Source organism: Chlorocebus sabaeus, chromosome 5, assembly GCF_047675955.1.
Source record: "Chlorocebus sabaeus isolate Y175 chromosome 5, mChlSab1.0.hap1, whole genome shotgun sequence".
Taxonomy (NCBI): domain Eukaryota; kingdom Metazoa; phylum Chordata; class Mammalia; order Primates; family Cercopithecidae; genus Chlorocebus; species Chlorocebus sabaeus.
Genome location: NC_132908.1, coordinates 4876549 through 4893562, shown reverse-complemented (window position 1 = coordinate 4893562; position 17014 = coordinate 4876549). Strand labels below are relative to the sequence as shown.

Genomic DNA, 17014 nt, shown 5'->3' with positions numbered 1-17014 from the left:
TTGCAGTGAGCTGAGATCCGGCCACTGCACTCTAGTCTGGGCGACAGAGCGAGACTCCGTCTCAAAACAAACAAACAAACAAAAAGGGCCGGGCACAGTGGCTCACGCCTGTAATCCTAGCACTTTGGGAGGCCGAGGCGGGTGGATCACGAGCTCAGGAGATCGAGACCACGGTGAAACCCTGTCTCTACTAAAAATACAAAAAATTTAGCCGGACGTGTTGGCAGGTGCCTGTAGTCCCAGCTACTCGGGAGGCTGAGGCAGGAGAATGGCGTGAACCCGGGAAGCGGAGCTTTCAGTGAGCTGAGATCGCGCCACTGCACTCCAGTCTGGGTGACAGAGTGAGACTCTGTCTCTTAAAAAAAAAAACAAAAAAAAAAACCCTGTACTCATTAGGTAGTAAGTCTTCCATTCCCACTCCCCCAGCCCCAGTTCACCTTTGGTCTTCTTGCTGTCTCTATGGACTTGCCTGTTCCAGATGTTTCACATCTAGAACGAATATGAAGAATCAGTGGGATCACGCAGTCTGCCCTTTTGTGTGTGGCTTCTCTCACTGAGCGTGCTTTCCGGGTTCGTCCGTGTTGTAGCATTTTCAGTGCTTCACTCCTTTTTATGGCTGAATCATATCCCATTGTATGGCTAGACCACTGTGTTTATCCACTCATCTGTGGCTGGACACTTGTCTGTTTCCAGAGGAAGGAGAGTTCTTAAGAAGCTGCGGGTAATTCTTAGGATTGAGATGTCTGGGGAAAGCTGGATGTGGGCGACGCCGTGTCACTCCTCATTCACTGAGTTGCACGGTGGGGGCTTCAGGTCCTGTTCACGGCTACAGCCCAGGTGCTCAGCCCAGGGGATAGCTGACAGTGACCCAAGAGCTGACAGACTGAAGAACGGGCAAGAGAATTTTCGAGAACAAAAAGGGGAGGCTATTATCAAAACCTAGAAAGAAACTATAGTAGTAAGTCTGGGTGTTCCTAGTACAGAGAGAGGAATTAAATCAAGGACACCTCAAGACTTACTGGTATATCAAAGAAAACATGTCACAGAGGTGGCATCTCATGGATGGGTGGGAAGGGACCTGCCTTCTCCCAGTGAGGCCCCTAAGGAGCCAGCTCAGGGAGGGTGAGGCTGTTTCCACGCAGACGAGCCTCAGGCTCAGTGCAGGGTCCCATGCTGGACTCCCGGTGAACCGGAGGCCCAGCCCCACCTGGGGGATGAGCTTGAAGCCTCGGACAGAAGCCCAGGTGCTTCTAGTGGTTTCCTGGCTGTGACAGAGCCACTTTCTCCCCAAGTTCCACAAAGACGTGAAGGACGCTCAGGAGCTGCTGCACAAGGTGGACTCGGACCTGAACCAGAAATACGGCCCTGACTTCAAGGACCGGTACCAGATTGAGCTGCTGCTGCGGGAGCTGGATGTGAGCGAGGGCCCAGGACCCCTGCTGGCCCGGGGGGCGGGGGACCCCTCTACACCATGCCTACTCTCAGCCCTGGACAGAGCCCCCCACAGCACCCCACCTCCTGACCCCAGCCCCTACTCGGCGCCCTCCCACAAGGGAGAAGGCTGTTGGTCTCACCGGGCCCCTGACCCTGTTCTCTTCAGGACCAGGAGAAGGTGCTGGACAAGTATGAGGACGTGGTGCGGGGGTTGCAGAAGCGAGGCCAGCAGGTGGTGCCCCTCAAGTACCGCCGGGAGACTCCGCTCAAGCCCATCCCCGTGGAGGCACTCTGTGACTTTGAAGGGGAGCAGGTGCGCAGGGCCAGCTCATCTGTTCACATCACTACAAAGTCTTTGGGGTAACATGGCTGGATCTGGGGCCTCAGGCGACGTTCTCGGGAGCCTGTGCCTGTCTCCGTGGTTGGTATCACTCTGCCAACCCTTTACCTCGTGAAGGCCGACTGGCACCCCCATGCCGCCCCCACCTTGGCTGCCCTGGCCTTGTGTTCCACCAGCTTAGCAACCCCAGTCCCACCTCAGAAGTCCCCGGCCAGGTTCTCACTGGCCCACTGAGTCACGTGTCCACCCTACACTAATCACTGTGGCCAGGGAACGCCAGTGTCCACCCTATACCAGTGACTGTGGCCGGAGAATGCCAGTCTCACATTGGCCAAGTCCAAGTCACGTGTCCATCTGGAGCTTGGGAATGGAGAAGGAATGAGACTACAGGGACTGGGAATTGGGAGGGACGGTTCCTCAAAGGGAAATGGAGGTGGGTTGCTGGGCCTGCAGCCTCAACATATGTGCTCCTCCTGCATAATCCTCCCAACTCTATGGGGAGGGTCCAAGTGATGAGCCGGGGGTCCCCAGGTCCAGGAGTCCAGGGTGAGATGGCTACCACGCTCGCAGGCCCTCAGCCCCTCCCGGGACCCTGACTGTCTGGCCTGCCCTTGCCAGGGCCTGATTTCGCGGGGCTACAGCTACACCCTGCAGAAGAACAACGGGGAGAGCTGGGAACTCATGGACAGCGCTGGGAACAAGCTGATTGCTCCGGCTGTCTGTTTCGTGATCCCCCCCACAGACCCTGAGGCCCTGGCTCTGGCTGACAGGTACAAGGGCAAAGGCAGGAGTCTGCATGGACCAGCCCCACCCCCAGGGCTTCTCAGGCCCCATTCATAGCCCTGGGCATTTGGACTCAGCCTGTGGGGAGCGGGGGATTGCTGACACTCTCCATCTGTACCCCCTTGGAGGTTCACACAGGAGAGGGGCAGATCGTGGGCCGGCTGACTTGCTGAACATGAATGTCTAGCTCTGGGCTTCGTCCAGCAAGCAGTTTATAAGGGCCCTTGGCTCCCACACGCACTGCTCCCTGTACCTGCAGCTCCCACTCCCTCGACTGTGGACTCAGCTGGAATAAGGGCTGCCTCCTCTTTGCTCCCAGGCACCTTCTTCCACTGCACGCACTTTTTATTGACTATCATATGTGTCAGTCTCGTTGGGCTCCTTGAATTTCCTCTCTCCAGGGCCTAGTTAAGTACCTGGTGGAAAGTTGGTGCCCAGGAACTCCTTGCTGAATGAGTGGATGATTCAAGGAATGCCTTCATTTATTCATTCAAGTATTTATTGCGCACCTACTGTGTATGCTCCCTCAGAGGTAACATCTTGGTGGAGATATTGGACAATTTTAGGTAGTTTAAGACTTCCTATGAAGAAGGGGAAGGAGGAAGAGTTCTGAGCCCAGGAGCACACAAAGGCCAGCACGACAGTGAGCACTCACTGTCTGCATCTAAGGAGCTGTCAGGCTCCTCTGGGGTGTCTGCAGTCAGTCTGCTGTTGTGTCTCTGTGGGTACAGGGGGTGGTGGGCTGCCCAGGTTCCCAGCTCATTTCTGTCCTCACAGCCTGGGCAGCCAGTACCGGAGCGTGCAGCAGAAGGCAGCTGGGAGCAAACGCACGCTGCAGCAGCGATATGAGGTGCTGAAGACCGAGAACCCCGGAGGTGGGTGCCTGGGCCACTCGCTGAGGCTCTGGGTGTGCCGGGGAGGGGCTGGACCCAGGGTATATGCTGTGGATGAGATGGCAGGGGCCTGGCAGGAGGTGGGGGGCTGGGTGCCTAGCTCCCTCCCTGGGCCTCACACCCCTGGCCCATTGTCACACCTGCCTGTGTCCTCCCTCCCTCCACAGATGCCTCTGACCTACAAGGGCGGCAGCTGCTGGCTGGCTTGGACAAGGTGGCCAGAGACCTGGACCGGCAGGAAAAGGCCATCACAGGGATCCTGCGGCCACCGCTGGAGCAAGGCCGGGCTGTGCAGGACACTGCTGAGCGGGCCAAAGACCTCAAGGTACCTGTGGGTCAGGAGCACAGGCGGGGCCTGGGGAGCCCTGCACTAGCCCCCTGGCTCCCTGGGGCCCCTATTCGAGGTCTTTTCCCCATGGGGTCTTAGGACATTCACTGCAGGTTTCTGACAGGGACAGCCTGCTGCATGTAACCGGGTCCCGAGTCGTGGAGGTGGCAGGGCTGCCCTCATCACCTCCCCAGTTTCCACACCAAGAACCAGGCCGCCAGGCTCTTTCCAGACACATCCCCAGGAGAAAGAGCCAAGGCTTGCACTGTCCCTGCATGGCTTGTCGATCTGACGCCTGGCGCGGCACGTGGGCTGTGGAATTCCGCAGGACTGGGTCACTGGCTGATTTGACCGCAGACACGTTAGCTAAACCCCAGGCCTCTTCAATAGGATGGGTTGGCCCTGCTTGCAGGGCGGTGGCGAGGACAGGGTGAGCTGATGCCGGGGGCAACGTGGCAAGGCCACCACCACCCACCTCCTTTCCTACACAGTCTCCCACATCCTCAAGGCAGCCCTTTGAGGCAGGGAGTAGCACTCCCAATTTTACAGAGGGGGATCTGGGATTGGAGAAGTGCCCTAGTCCCCGATGGGGCCTCACAGTGAGGGCCGAGTCAGGGTGAGAGGATGCGGGTCTCGGGTGTAACCTGACCCCACAAGTCCCTTCCTAAGTTGCTGGGAGTCGTCACGCCCCCACCCATGACTGGGTAGAGTCGTAGTACTCACCTCCCAGGGTTGCTGGAAAGATTATTAAACAGAAGCATTCACGTGCAGTGCTTAGGACAGCACAGGCCCGGCAGCTGCCTGGGTGCTTTTGGTGGCACTAGTCCACAGTCCACCTCAGCGGTTCCCTGGGATGCTCGTGAAAGATGCAGCCCTCAGGCTGGCGTCCAGCCGCCGCATCAGAGCCCGAGTGTGCCAGGCCTTTCCAGCTGCTTCCACTGTCCCTGATGTGGGAATGTGTGCCCACCCTGGCCACATCCTTGGGGGAAGGGGCTGCCCAGCTGTGTCCAAAACTGAGGGGCCCTGGTCCCCACAGAACATCACCAATGAGCTACTGCGGATTGAGCCTGAGAAGACTCGGAGCGCGGCTGAGGGCGAAGCCTTCATCCAGGCCCTCCCGGGCAGTGGCACCACACCCCTGCTGAGGACCCGGGTGGAGGACACCAACCAGAAATACGAGCGCCTGGTGCAGCTGCTGGACTTGGCTCAGGAAAAGTGGGTAGCAGACAGGCAACATGGAGGTTGGGGTGGCGTCAGGGGACCAGGGGGGTATCCCCTGACACCTGACTGGTGTCCTCAGAGTTGACGTGGCCAACCGCCTGGAGAAGAGCTTGCAGCAGGGCTGGGAGTTGCTGGCCACACACGAGAACCATCTGAATCAGGATGACACAGTGCCCGAGAGTAGCTGCATCCTGGACAGCAAGGGGCAAGAGCTGGCGGTGAGTCTGGGGCCCGAGTCCCAGAAGTCCTTCTCTGAGCAGGTGAGGGCATCAGGCCCATCCACCCACCCCATCCGGACAGACGAGGACACCAGCATCCCGTCTCCCTGGGTTTGGAATGCCCATTGTGACAAACTGGGAACTGCAAATGGAGGCCCGCAGGACAAATCCGAGCTATTCACGGGATCTGTGTGACCTATGGGATTTCAGATGCCAGCATTTTAAGATCAAATATCTGCAATAGACAGTGCAGTGGCACATGCCTGTAACACCAGCCATTCAGGAGGCTGGGGTGGGCTTGCTTGAGCCCCGGAGTTTAGGTCCAACGTGGACAATGTTGCAAGCCCCATCTCTTGGAAAAAACAAACACCTAACAATCCATGTTCCCAGTATCTCTTGCTGAGCAGAGCTGGCATCCTGGGCTGCAGTCCACAGGGCAACTCACGGGGCAGAGGACCAGCTGCCTCCTCGGCCTGCTTTCCCCTCGCTGTTGCCACGGGCCCCCTTCCCGCGTGGCCTGCCTGAGCACAGGAAACATTCAAGTCTGCGACCCGAGGCCCCTTATTCACACTCCCATCTCACGACCCACTTTTGCCAAGGCCTCACAGCCAGTGGCAGGCTGTTCTAGTGTGGGGCACGAGCTGCCTGCTGCAGTGTTTTCAGAAGTTAGTTTTTCAGGGCTTTGTTCATTGTAATAAAACAGAAGATGGCAGAAGTGACCCAGGTTTGAGATGGACAGAGCAAGGCTCCGGTCCCCCTTCCTCGTGGCCTTGACCACCCTCCTACAGCCAGTGGCCCGGGGGCTGTGGGGGGTGTCATCACCCGGCTCTGGAAGCTCTGGCCATAGCACCGCTGTCTCCTTCTCTGCCCGGCCAGGCCATGGCCTCTGAGTTACAGGCCCAGAAGTCCCTCCTGGGCGAGGTGGAGCAGAACTTGCAGGCAGCCAAGCAGTGCTCGAGCACACTGGCCAGCCGCTTCCAGGAGCACTGCCCGGATCTGGAGCGCCAGGAGGCCGAGGTGCACAAGCTGGGCCAGCGTTTCGACAACCTGTGCCAGCAGGTGGAGCGCAGGTGAGGGTGCGGGGGGTGGTGGTCATTCTTGTTTTCTGAGAATGTGATCTAATTCCCTCTAAACAATGCTGTAGCCATGTCCCACAGATGGTGCTGTTTTTCTTTTTGGTGAGTTCGTCAGATTCCCTGACAGCCCTGTGGTCTCTCCTTTGAGTCATGATTACCTGGGTCCTATAATCCACAATGGGCATCTCTGCAAGTCAATGTATGTGGACTCACCTGGTTCTCCACACTCCCACCTGACATTCCCTAATTACCACCCACCCTGTGTGGGAGATACTTAGGGTATTTCTAGTTAAGTTACATTTGATTGTTTCCCACTTCTTTTAAAAAAATGAGGGCCCCGTAAGGCATCTGCTTGCTGTGGCCAAGGCCTGAATGCTTTGCCTTGGCAGGGCGCAGAGCCTACAGAGTGCCAAGGCGGCCTACGAGGACTTCCACCACGGCCGTGACCACGTGCTGCAGTTCCTAGCCAGCATCCCCAGTTACGAGCCCCAGGAGACAGACAGCCTCAGCCAGATGGAGACCAAGCTGAAGAACCAGAAGGTGAGACGGCCGCTTCTGCAGCCCCAGGCACACACTGGCAAGGGAGGGTCAGAGGTCAGCAAGCCCCTTTCTGGGGAGCCAAGCTTTTGGGAGGTGCAGCAGGGCACAGGCCTGCCACAGCTGTGTCCTCCCTGGGCCTCAGCTCTCAGGCTCCCAACACCCAACCCTCTGACAACAAGATCCGAGTGTGTCGCTCACCTGTCCCAGCTCAGTGCCCTGCACAGGGCCTGGTGCAGAGTGGGCGCCTGGCGTGGGTTGCCTATCTGAGTGAGCAGCTACAGAATGAGAGCCGCCTTTGTGGGGAAAATCCCATTTCCAGAGTTGGGACTCCAGCCTCCCCAGGCCCAACACAGTGCCTTGGGGTGAGGGAAGAACATGGGAAGATAAAGGCTGAGATGCAACTTCCAGGTCCACCCCATCAGCCACATCCCCACTTTGGAAACTTTACTTTCCTCACTCATAAGCTGGAGGTCACGACGCTTACCTTCTGGCATCACTTGAAGATTAAATGAGATAATCTAAGTCAGAGAGCAGAACAGTGTCTGGTGGTCCAAATCATCAGTAAACATTTGTTTCCTAGCAGAGATAATGATCTTGGCCCTTCACAGAGCCTTAGAACTGCCTTTTATGGCCGGGTGCAGTGGCTCACGCCTGTAATGCCAGCATTGTGGGAGGCCGAGGCAGGTGGATCACAAAGTCAGGAGTTCAAGACCAGCCTGGCAACACAGTGAAACCCCATCTCTACTAAAAATACACAAAAAAAAAAACTAGCTGGGTATGGTGGCAGGAGCCTGTAGTCCCAGCTACTTGGGAGGCTGAGGCAGAACTGCTTGAACCCAGGAGGCTAAGGTTGCACTGAGCCAAGCTTGCGCCACTGCACTCCAGCCTGGGCAATGCAGTGAGACTCTGTCTCAAAAAACAAAAAAACAAAACAAAACAAAAAACTGCCTTTTGCAATGAACAACAATGTATACCAGGGAGCCATTCATCATACTTTGTGCTAGAGAAGAGTAAATTCAGATTCTGAGATTTCCAGCTACTACATCCACGTTTGCTTTTTTAAATTTTTTTTTCCAGTTCGTTTTGATTTTTAAACTGTGTCTTACAGAACCTGCTAGATGAGATAACAAGTAGGGAGCAGGAAGTACAGAAGATCTGTGCCAATTCCCAGCAGTACCAGCAAGCTGTAAAGGTGAGCCGGGAAACTTCTGCCTGAAGCACAAACAGCAGGGGCCTCGTTCCTCCGTCCCCTGGTCAGAGAAGCAGCACGCACCAGCCTTGGCACATGTGGGTGGAGCTGGCCATCCGGCGGCACTGCTGGCTGCTGTGCAAACTGGCACGGGCTTTTGGGAAAATAGCATGGTACTAGACATGCAATGCCGTGAAAGGGTTTTATACTCTGAAGCAGTAAACTCTTTGGGGGAATTTATCCTTAAGGAAAAAATACAAAAAAAAAAAAAAAAGCAGGATAAAATTGTTGCAACAGCCCTATTTACAATAGCAAAACTAGTAAGCTGGAAAGGACGGGTGTCCAGTGGAAGGGGAAAGCTGCGTGAAGCAGCACACATCCACTTGCTGGATTATAAAGTCTGCAAGCTGGTAAACATGAGAAGAGGTGGTGGCAAGGTGAGACAGGGTGATGGTACAATGTTAAAAGCAGCAGCAGCAGGTGAAAATCTCTAGGCGTGTAGGAAGGTAGGGAGGGGAATTCGGGGGGTGCTTTTTCTTGTCTTATATGTTACTGAGTGATGGAGCCATGCACTGCTGAGGTATCGGTAATTCTCAAAACCTCCTGGCAATCACTACAGGGTGCAGCTGTGAGGAAGACCCGTGCAGATTATAAAACCAGCACATGGCACAGGGCTGGTCTGGGTCAGCCGGAAGGGGTACAGGAACATGTCTGTCTCTTCTAACCTGTTTTAATCTACCCTCTGCCATGTCTCTCACTTATGCAGGACCATGAGTTAGAAGCAGAAAAACTAAGGTCTCTTCTCGACTTGGAGAATGGAAGGAGCAGCCACGTGAGCAAGAGAGCCAGGCTCCAATCTCCCGCCGCCAAAGTGAAGGAAGAGGTGAGTTTTGTGGGCCGGGCGGCCTCGGGACTGAGGTGGAGGCCAAGCTGCCCTGCTCCCCAGGTAGCATGGTGTCACGTGCTGGCCTTAGAGATGCATATACAACAGGGAAGCCACTGAGAGCCCTCCTGCATGCAAACAGGTTTGGTAAGAGATGATGAGGAACTTGCTCTAGGGGAGTGACATCGATATGCCTAGAAAGACAGCGAGGCTGGGCGCGGTGGCTCGCGCCTGGAATCCTAGCACTTGGGGAGGCCAAGGTGGGAGAACTGCTTGAGCCCAGGAGTTTGAGACCAGCCTAGGAAACAAAGCAGGACCCCATATCTACAAAAAAATTAGCCAGGCATGGTGGTGCACACCTGCAGCTGCTTGGGAGGCTGAGGAGGGAGGATCACTTGAGCCCAGGAGTTCAAGGCTATAGTGAGCTGCAATCACACCACTGCACTTCAGTCTGAGTGAGAGAGATTCTGTCTTTAAAAAATAAAAACTTTTGAAAACACAGCTGAACAGCAGTGTCAGGGTCAAAGCCATGGATCTGGGAAGTTCCTCTTTTGCTCAGTAAGTAGCGTGGAGGGCTGATAGTCCCTTGCACACACAAGAAATAACACTGGTGCTCAAAGTCAGTGTAGTCAAGACCCTGGTCTGGATCTTCTGCCTCGAGATCCAGTTCTCTCTCCACCAGTGAGACTAAAGCAAGAGTTATGCCTCTACCCCCAAATTCCATACTTCTCAAGAACCACGCCCACGCTCTCTAGCTCTCTGTTGCTTACCCTGTTGACACCTGTTTGTTGACCGCTCTCCTAAACCTCTTCTCTGCAGGAAGCAGCACTTGCCGCCAAGTTCACTGAAGTTTACGCCATCAACAGACAGAGGCTGCAGAATCTGGAGTTTGCTCTGAATCTCCTGAGACAGGTAACTGATCTTCGTAAGAAATCCTACTTCAAGCTGTGCTAACAGGTGACAAATACAGACTCTGTCTCAGAGAAATGGTCTGTGAATTGATGGGAGTGTCCCCTTGCTAACGTTTCTGGGCAGGACCAGTGCAAAGACTGGCCCGAGCCAATGCTTCTAACTGACATGAGAACTTATTCAACTCAGTAAACATCTGCTGAAAGTGAATGCTATTTTCAGCAAGACACGGTGGCTCACGCTTGTAATCCCAGCACTCTGGGAGGCCGAGGCGGGCAGATCACCTGAGGTCAGGAGTTTGAGACCAGCCTGGCCAACATGGTGAAACGCTGTGTCTACTAAAAATGCAAAAATTAGCTGGGCGTCGTGGCGCATGCCTGTAATCCCAGCTACTCAGGAGACTGAGGCAGGAGAATTGCTTGAACCCAGGAGGTGGAGGTTGCAGGGAGCCAAGATCGTGCCACTGCACTCTAGCTGGGCAACAGAGCGAGACTCTGTCTCAAAAAAAAAAAAAGAAAGCAAAGAAAATGAATGTTATTTTCTGAAGTCCATGATGTTTACAACAGCATTGTTTGTAATAGCAAGACAGTGGAAGCGGTTCACTCTTCATCAGCAATGGGCTAAACTGCGGTCTGTCCAGAGTGGAAACTATGCTGCTGGTACATCCTGAAGCAGTACTCTCTGTGCGGAGCTGGAATGAGCTCTGTCAGTGCAGTCAGCGGCAGGGCACACAGCAAGAATACCATTTGTGCAGGAAAGATAAACACATGGTGCATACTACAGACAGACATGCTTGTGTGAGCATAGACAGACACACCCTAGGAAGGGGACCAGAGGTGGGAGACCATGGTTTCATTTTAAACTCCTCCACAGCTCAAAAATGTTTTACCTAATTTAAAAAAACCCAAACTAGTTGTTTGATCATTTTTGAAAGTAACCCTAGAACTCTACAACGAACATGAACTGGCGCTGAGGGAGTCCCTCGGGGATCACAGGACAGCCGCTCTGACCAGCTGGGGACAGGTCCCACATGTGCTGCCAGAGCCTGGCTTTAACCTTGTCTTGTCTTCTCCATCACAGCAGCCGGAAGTCGAAGTGACCCATGAGACCCTGCAAAGGAACAGGCCGGACTCTGGAGTGGAGCAGGCGTGGAAGATCAGGAAGCAACTGGATGAGGAGACTGAGCGGAGGCAGCAGCTGGAGAACGAGGTCAAGAGCACCCAGGAAGAAATCCGGACCTTGAGGAATCAGGGGCCTCAGGAATCAGTGGTGAGGAAGGAAGTGCTCAAGAAGGTGCCGGATCCCGCACTGGAGGAGAGCTTCCAGCAGCTGCAGCAGACGCTGGCGGAAGAGCAGCACAAGAACCAGTTGCTGCAGGAGGAGCTAGAGGCACTGCAACTGCAGCTGCGTGCCCTGGAGCAGGAGACCAGGGATGGGGGGCAGGAGTACGTGGTCAAAGAGGTCCTGCGCATTGAGCCCGACAGGGCCCAGGCGGATGAGGTCTTGCAGCTGCGGGAGGAGCTGGAGGTACTGAGGCGGCAGAAGGGCGCCCGGGAGGCAGAGGTGCTCCTCCTGCAGCAGCGTGTGGCTGCCCTGGCCGAGGAGAAGAGCCGGGCACAGGAGAAGGTCACCGAGAAAGAGGTGGTGAAACTGCAGAATGACCCCCAGCTGGAGGCAGAGTACCGGCAGCTGCAGGAGGACCACCAGTGCCAGGGCCAGCTCAGGGAGAAGCAGGAGGAGGAGCTGAGCTTCCTCCAAGACAAGCTCAAGAGGCTGGAGAAGGAGCGGGCCATGGCCGAGGGCAAGATCACCGTCAAGGAGGTGCTCAAGGTGGAGAAGGACGCAGCCACCGAGAGGGAGGTCAGCGATCTCACCCGCCAATACGAGGACGAGGCTGCCAAGGCTCGCGCTAGCCAGAGGGAAAAGACGGAGCTGCTCCGGAAGATATGGGCCTTGGAGGAGGAGAACGCCAAAGTGGTGGTGCAGGAGAAGGTGAGGGAGATCGTGCGGCCAGACCCCAAGGCGGAGAGTGAGGTGGCCAACCTCCGCCTGGAGCTTGTGGAGCAGGAGCGAAAGTACCGGGGCGCCGAGGAGCAGCTCCGGAGCTACCAGAGCGAGCTGGAGGCCCTCAGGAGGCGAGGCCCCCAGGTGGAAGTCAAAGAGGTGACTAAGGAAGTCATTAAGTACAAAACTGACCCCGAGATGGAGAAGGAGCTTCAGCGGCTCAGGGAGGAGATCGTGGACAAGACCAGACTGATTGAAAGGTGTGATTTAGAGATCTACCAGCTCAAGCAGGAAATTCAGGCCCTGAAAGACACCAAACCCCAGGTCCAGACCAAAGAGGTGGTCCAGGAGATCCTCCAATTCCAAGAAGACCCTCAAACCAAGGAGGAGGTGGAGTCTCTGAGGGCAAAGCTCTCAGAGGAGCAGAAGAAGCAAGTGGATCTGGAGAGGGAGAAGGCCTCCCAGGAAAAGCAGATCGCCCAGAAGGAGGAGGAGCTCTCGCGGGTGAAGGAAAGGGTGGTGCAGCAGGAGGTAGTCAGGTATGAGGAGGAGCCAGGCCTGCGGGCCGAGGTGAGCACCTTTGCCGAGAGCATCGACGTGGAGCTGCGACAGATTGACAAGCTGCGGGCAGAGCTGCGGAGGCTGCAGCGCCGGCGCACCGAGCTTGAGCGGCAGCTGGAGGAGCTGGAGCGCGAGCGGCAGGCCCGCAGGGAGGCCGAACGCGAGGTGCAGCGGTTGCAGCAGCGGCTGGCAGCGCTGGAGCAGGAAGAAGCGGAGGCCCATGAGAAGGTAACCCGCAAGCAGAAGGTGGTGCTGCAGCAGGACCCGCAGCAGGCCCGAGAGCATGCCCTGCTCCGACTCCAGCTGGAAGAAGAGCAGCACCGGCGGCAGCTCCTGGAGGGTGAGCTTGAGCCCCTCCGGAGGAAACTGGCTGCACTGGAGAAGGCGGAGGTCAAGGAGAAGGTGGTGCTCTCCGAGAGCATCCAGGTGGAGAAGGGTGACACCGAGCAAGAGATCCAGAGGCTCAAGAGCAACCTGGAGGAGGAGAGCCGCAGCAAGCGCGAGCTGGATGTTGAGGTGAGCCGGCTGGAAGCCAGACTTTCGGAGCTGGAATTTCATAACTCCAAGTCATCCAAGGAACTAGACTTTCTAAGGGAAGAGAACCACAAATTACAGCTGGAGAGGCAAAACTTGCAGCTGGAGACCCGAAGGCTCCAATCGGAAATTGACATGGCAGCGACGGAAACACGAGACCTGCGGAACATCACCGTGGCGGACTCTGGGACCAACCATGACTCCAGACTATGGTCCCTGGAGAGGGAACTGGATGACCTCAAGAGGCTCTCCAAGGACAAAGACCTCGAGATCGACGAGCTGCAGAAACGTCTGGGCTCCGTGGCTGTCAAGCGGGAGCAGCGGGAGAACCACCTGCGGCGCTCCATCGTAGTCATCCACCCCGACACAGGCCGCGAGCTGTCCCCGGAGGAAGCCCACCGCGTGGGGCTCATCGACTGGAACATGTTCGTGAAACTCAGAAGCCAGGAGTGCGACTGGGAGGAGATCTCAGTGAAGGGTCCTAATGGGGAGTCCTCAGTAATACACGACAGGAAGTCTGGCAAGAAGTTCTCCATCGAAGAGGCCCTGCAGAGCGGCAGGCTGACCCCTGTTCAGTATGACCGCTACGTCAACAAGGACATGTCCATCCAGGAGCTGGCGGTCTTGGTATCTGGGCAGAAGTAGGCACAGCTCTTGTAACTCTTCGTAGCAGCAGATGCTGGTTCTCCTCCGACGCTGTGACCTCCCTGGTATCGTCTTCTCCCTAGCCCTGGTGCAGGCCAAGCATTTTATACACACCCTTGCTGCCAGGCTGCTCAGAGTCCAGCCCATATGTGGGATAGGCACTGGCTGAAGACAGGCAACTCTCGTTCCAACCATCCTTCACCCTAGTGACCCACTTCATCCTCCAATGATTGGACAACTGCGATGCCTTTTCCTATACACTCCCAGCAACAAACTCCTCGTGACACCTGCACACGATCTGAAAACCACTAAAGCACAAGCCAACCACAGCAGCCAAGCCCACTCCATGCAGCATGGGTACTGGTGGCACACCAGTGACACTGCCCCACAAAGGCCTGGGCCCGTGGGGGCTGCTGCCTGGCATGACATCTCTCCAGATTTCTGGCTTAAAACCAACTTTCCATCACAGAAGCCTCCTCAGTAGTTACTCTGCTCATGAGACAGATCTGGGCTGCAAGCCAGCAGAGGTGAACAGAAACCACAAGTGTCCAGGCCTCGGTGCTAGAGTGGACGTTGTCAGCCAGACTGTCCCGGCACCTACAGAGAATGTTTCACAGTTCTGGCATTTAAATCCTTTGATAGTGGATTGTGTTGCTGTTAGCCTTAGTTTCAGTGCTTTACAAGTCTCGCTTATCATCTCATTGGTATTTAGGTATACAAACAGTTGATTATTCACCACGCAAATTTCTGGTTCTCTGTATCTCATGTAGAATGTAAGAAAATGGGAAGTAATAGGGAACTTTATTTATAGCATGAAAATAAACCTGGTGGCTGGAGTCTACTTTTACGGTCCACCTGTTTCTTCTTTTGCATGCAAGGCATATTTCCCCCACTCCCTCTTGGCTTTCAGCCAAAATGGATATTCCATATATAGCAGCTCCTACAGGAAGAACTACGTCCACAGGGTAGAAAAAAAAGAGTGAGAAAAAATGTTTTGGAAACCTTGAAACAATTTATTGAATCACTTTATACAAGATTAACAATCTCCACACCACCCCTAACACCAACATAGTCGCTGCACAAAAGCCACAGCCCCTCTCACACATAAGAAACGGCCACGCCCGGTAAGTGCTCAGAGACTTTCGCTGCACCAAGGAAACCCCTGCAGCCCCCAGACCCCGAGGCCGCTCTGCCCTACCCTCTGCTGCGGCCTCGCCTGTAGATCTGCCTTGCCATGGCTGTTCAGTCATTCGCTCTTTCATTACCACAAATAAAGCATAAACAAGAAAAAGAAATCTCAAACTCCCCATCAAAGAAACGTTTCCCTGAGGCAAGAGGCATCACTAGATTCCTAAAAATGAGGGTATTCTGCTCCAGCTGCGCGCGCAATGGTACATGGGGAGGAGGGAGCACCAAAGGGAAAGGAAGGAGGGGCTGGGACCCGGGTGTTTATGGGCAGAGAAGCCTGGAGAGTCCCTGCTCAGCCTCCACTGCCGGCCTCTGCTTGGCTTTAAGCTCAGCAATACAAATCTCTTCTTTGGCTCTTTTGCTACTACCTAAGACTACTCTGTAAACAAACTGGAAATCCAAGTTGCAAAAAATATATATAACAAAGGGATAAGGAATCCACTTAGCCCAATGTGAAACACAGATTGGTTCTTATGTAAAAAAGGAGTCAGAGCAGAGGCCAGGCCAAAGGGCGGACAGAGGTCTTGCTCCTTGGGAAACCAGGAAGGCCAGGAAACCTCTGAATGAAGGATGAGTTACTGGGCGCTGTACCCTGGGAGTCAGGAGCCAAGAGCGATCCGTTTTCCCCTGGGTGTACGTGCTGAGGACACTATACTCTCAACGTGCCTGAGATCACTTAGCTGGAGCAGTCAGTTCAGATTCACCTTGTGACAAAGACCTCACAGGACAGGCAAGTGCCCTCAAATCCTTGTGAAACAGCCACTGGTTGAGTGGTGACTTAGGAGCTCTGCAGTAACTGTCCTAGTCTCTCTGATCCACTCCTCAAGCTCTTCCACACATCATCCTTAAGTCGACACATAACCCCACTGCCTGGAGCGCCCCAGGACTTCAAGGCCTATTTCTACCTGGCAGACACTTCACAGAGGCCTGCTTCTGCCGCACTGCCTACGAATGATTCCTAAGACAAACTGGAATGTCTATCTGTGACTTGGGACCCCTGGTATCCTTGACCCTCAGAAAGATGAAGGGCTTTGGGCTCTGCAGTCCAACTCCACAAACTCTGGAAAAGCAAAATGGGAGCCCTGGCTACACTGGGACTTGGAATTTGGGGGCCCAGACACCCTTCTAGTCAGGACGGCACAGATAATGATGTGCAAGTGTAAAAAACTCAAAACTGGCTTTGTCTTGAATACAGACATATCTTTAAAAAGGTCATCTCAGATCCACTCAGAGGGCTGAATGGACATGTGTTGTCGAATTCTGCTCCACCATAAAGGCACTGGAATTATGTCTTCCTATAATATGATGTGTGAAGAACAGTCCCCTTCTATCCAATGCATTTAATGGTAATGATGAAAACTGAGCCCAAAATAGGTGTCTGTAAAAATCCTATCACAATTGTTGAATCTACAAAGGTCTTTTCTCTAAAAGAGCTTCATTGTCATGTTCTGAGGAGAAACTGGCCCCCACAGTGAGCACACCCTAGGTGTTCTTAGTATTTTGCAGGGACAGTACAGGTCTCCTAGCTGTGGCTCTGGCCTGGGTTTTGTTCTCTTGAGCACACAGCCTGGGGATGAGGCGGCACTGTGACCATCCAGGGAGCTTACTGCAGCCAGGAGGAGCCCCTGAGCAGTGGGGTGCTCTGAGGTACTCTGACCAAATGCCAGGGGGTCAGGCAGATTCACCTGCAGGTGTGCCAACTGCTCTGCCACCAGAGCCTGTAAACACCATGCCTCCCACCATGGCCCAGCACACGCCCCAGCCTAGAGCTGCCCCTCTAACAACCGTCTAGCAACAGAGCCGCAAGGCCCAGAGCACAGGACAGTCTGCACCTCCTGAGCAGCAAGGGCCCGGCTCCCTCCGTGGGAGGCACGTCAGAAGTGCCAAGAAGCGCTCCACTGAGAACTCACGCTCCTCCAGAAGAACACCAAGCAGCAGAAAGGGCGCAGTGAGTGTCCATCCTGGGAGACCTGCACATTGATTCCACCCAGACCCAAGTGGCAAGCCTTGCCTCTGAAGCGGTCACAATTTCCGTGGTACAGCAGGCCCTTTCCCGTGAAGCTGAGAAGCACCTGGAAAAGAGTAAGAAAAATTAGAACACAAGTTTTTCAGGCTCTCTGATTTCCTTAAGGCAGTAGTAACAAAAATTCAAGGGAAACATCTAAATAGCAAAAGTCACCAAATGCTGAGTGTTCCAGAGCTCAAACAAGCCATGAGACACCAGCAAGTGGTTATTCGTGTACACTGCTCCTGGCCGCAGCCTGCAAG

At 54.8% G+C, this 17014-nt stretch overlaps 2 protein-coding genes across 6 annotated transcripts in view; one reads left to right on the top strand and one right to left on the bottom strand.

Moving 5' to 3' along the window:
• PPL (periplakin) overlaps nt 1-14399 on the top strand; it is a 55841-nt gene extending 41442 nt beyond the window's left edge. The window contains exons 10-22 of the mRNA XM_007984706.3: nt 1293-1415; nt 1601-1747; nt 2393-2544; nt 3335-3432; nt 3618-3775; nt 4815-4993; nt 5079-5217; nt 6094-6287; nt 6683-6833; nt 7942-8025; nt 8789-8905; nt 9725-9817; nt 10895-14399. Of these exons, the coding sequence (XP_007982897.3) occupies nt 1293-1415; nt 1601-1747; nt 2393-2544; nt 3335-3432; nt 3618-3775; nt 4815-4993; nt 5079-5217; nt 6094-6287; nt 6683-6833; nt 7942-8025; nt 8789-8905; nt 9725-9817; nt 10895-13558 (4299 nt within the window). The 3' untranslated portion in view covers nt 13559-14399. The remainder of the gene's footprint in view (nt 1-1292; nt 1416-1600; nt 1748-2392; nt 2545-3334; nt 3433-3617; nt 3776-4814; nt 4994-5078; nt 5218-6093; nt 6288-6682; nt 6834-7941; nt 8026-8788; nt 8906-9724; nt 9818-10894) is intronic.
• Nucleotides 14400-14550: 151 nt separating this feature from the next.
• Nucleotides 14551-17014, bottom strand: part of UBN1 (ubinuclein 1) — a 37155-nt gene continuing 34691 nt past the window's right edge. For all 5 annotated transcript variants that reach the window (XM_007984668.3, XM_007984686.3, XM_037989876.2 and 2 more), the window contains one exon: nt 14551-16818. In XM_007984668.3, the coding sequence (XP_007982859.3) occupies nt 16769-16818 (50 nt within the window). In that variant the 3' untranslated portion in view covers nt 14551-16768. The remainder of the gene's footprint in view (nt 16819-17014) is intronic.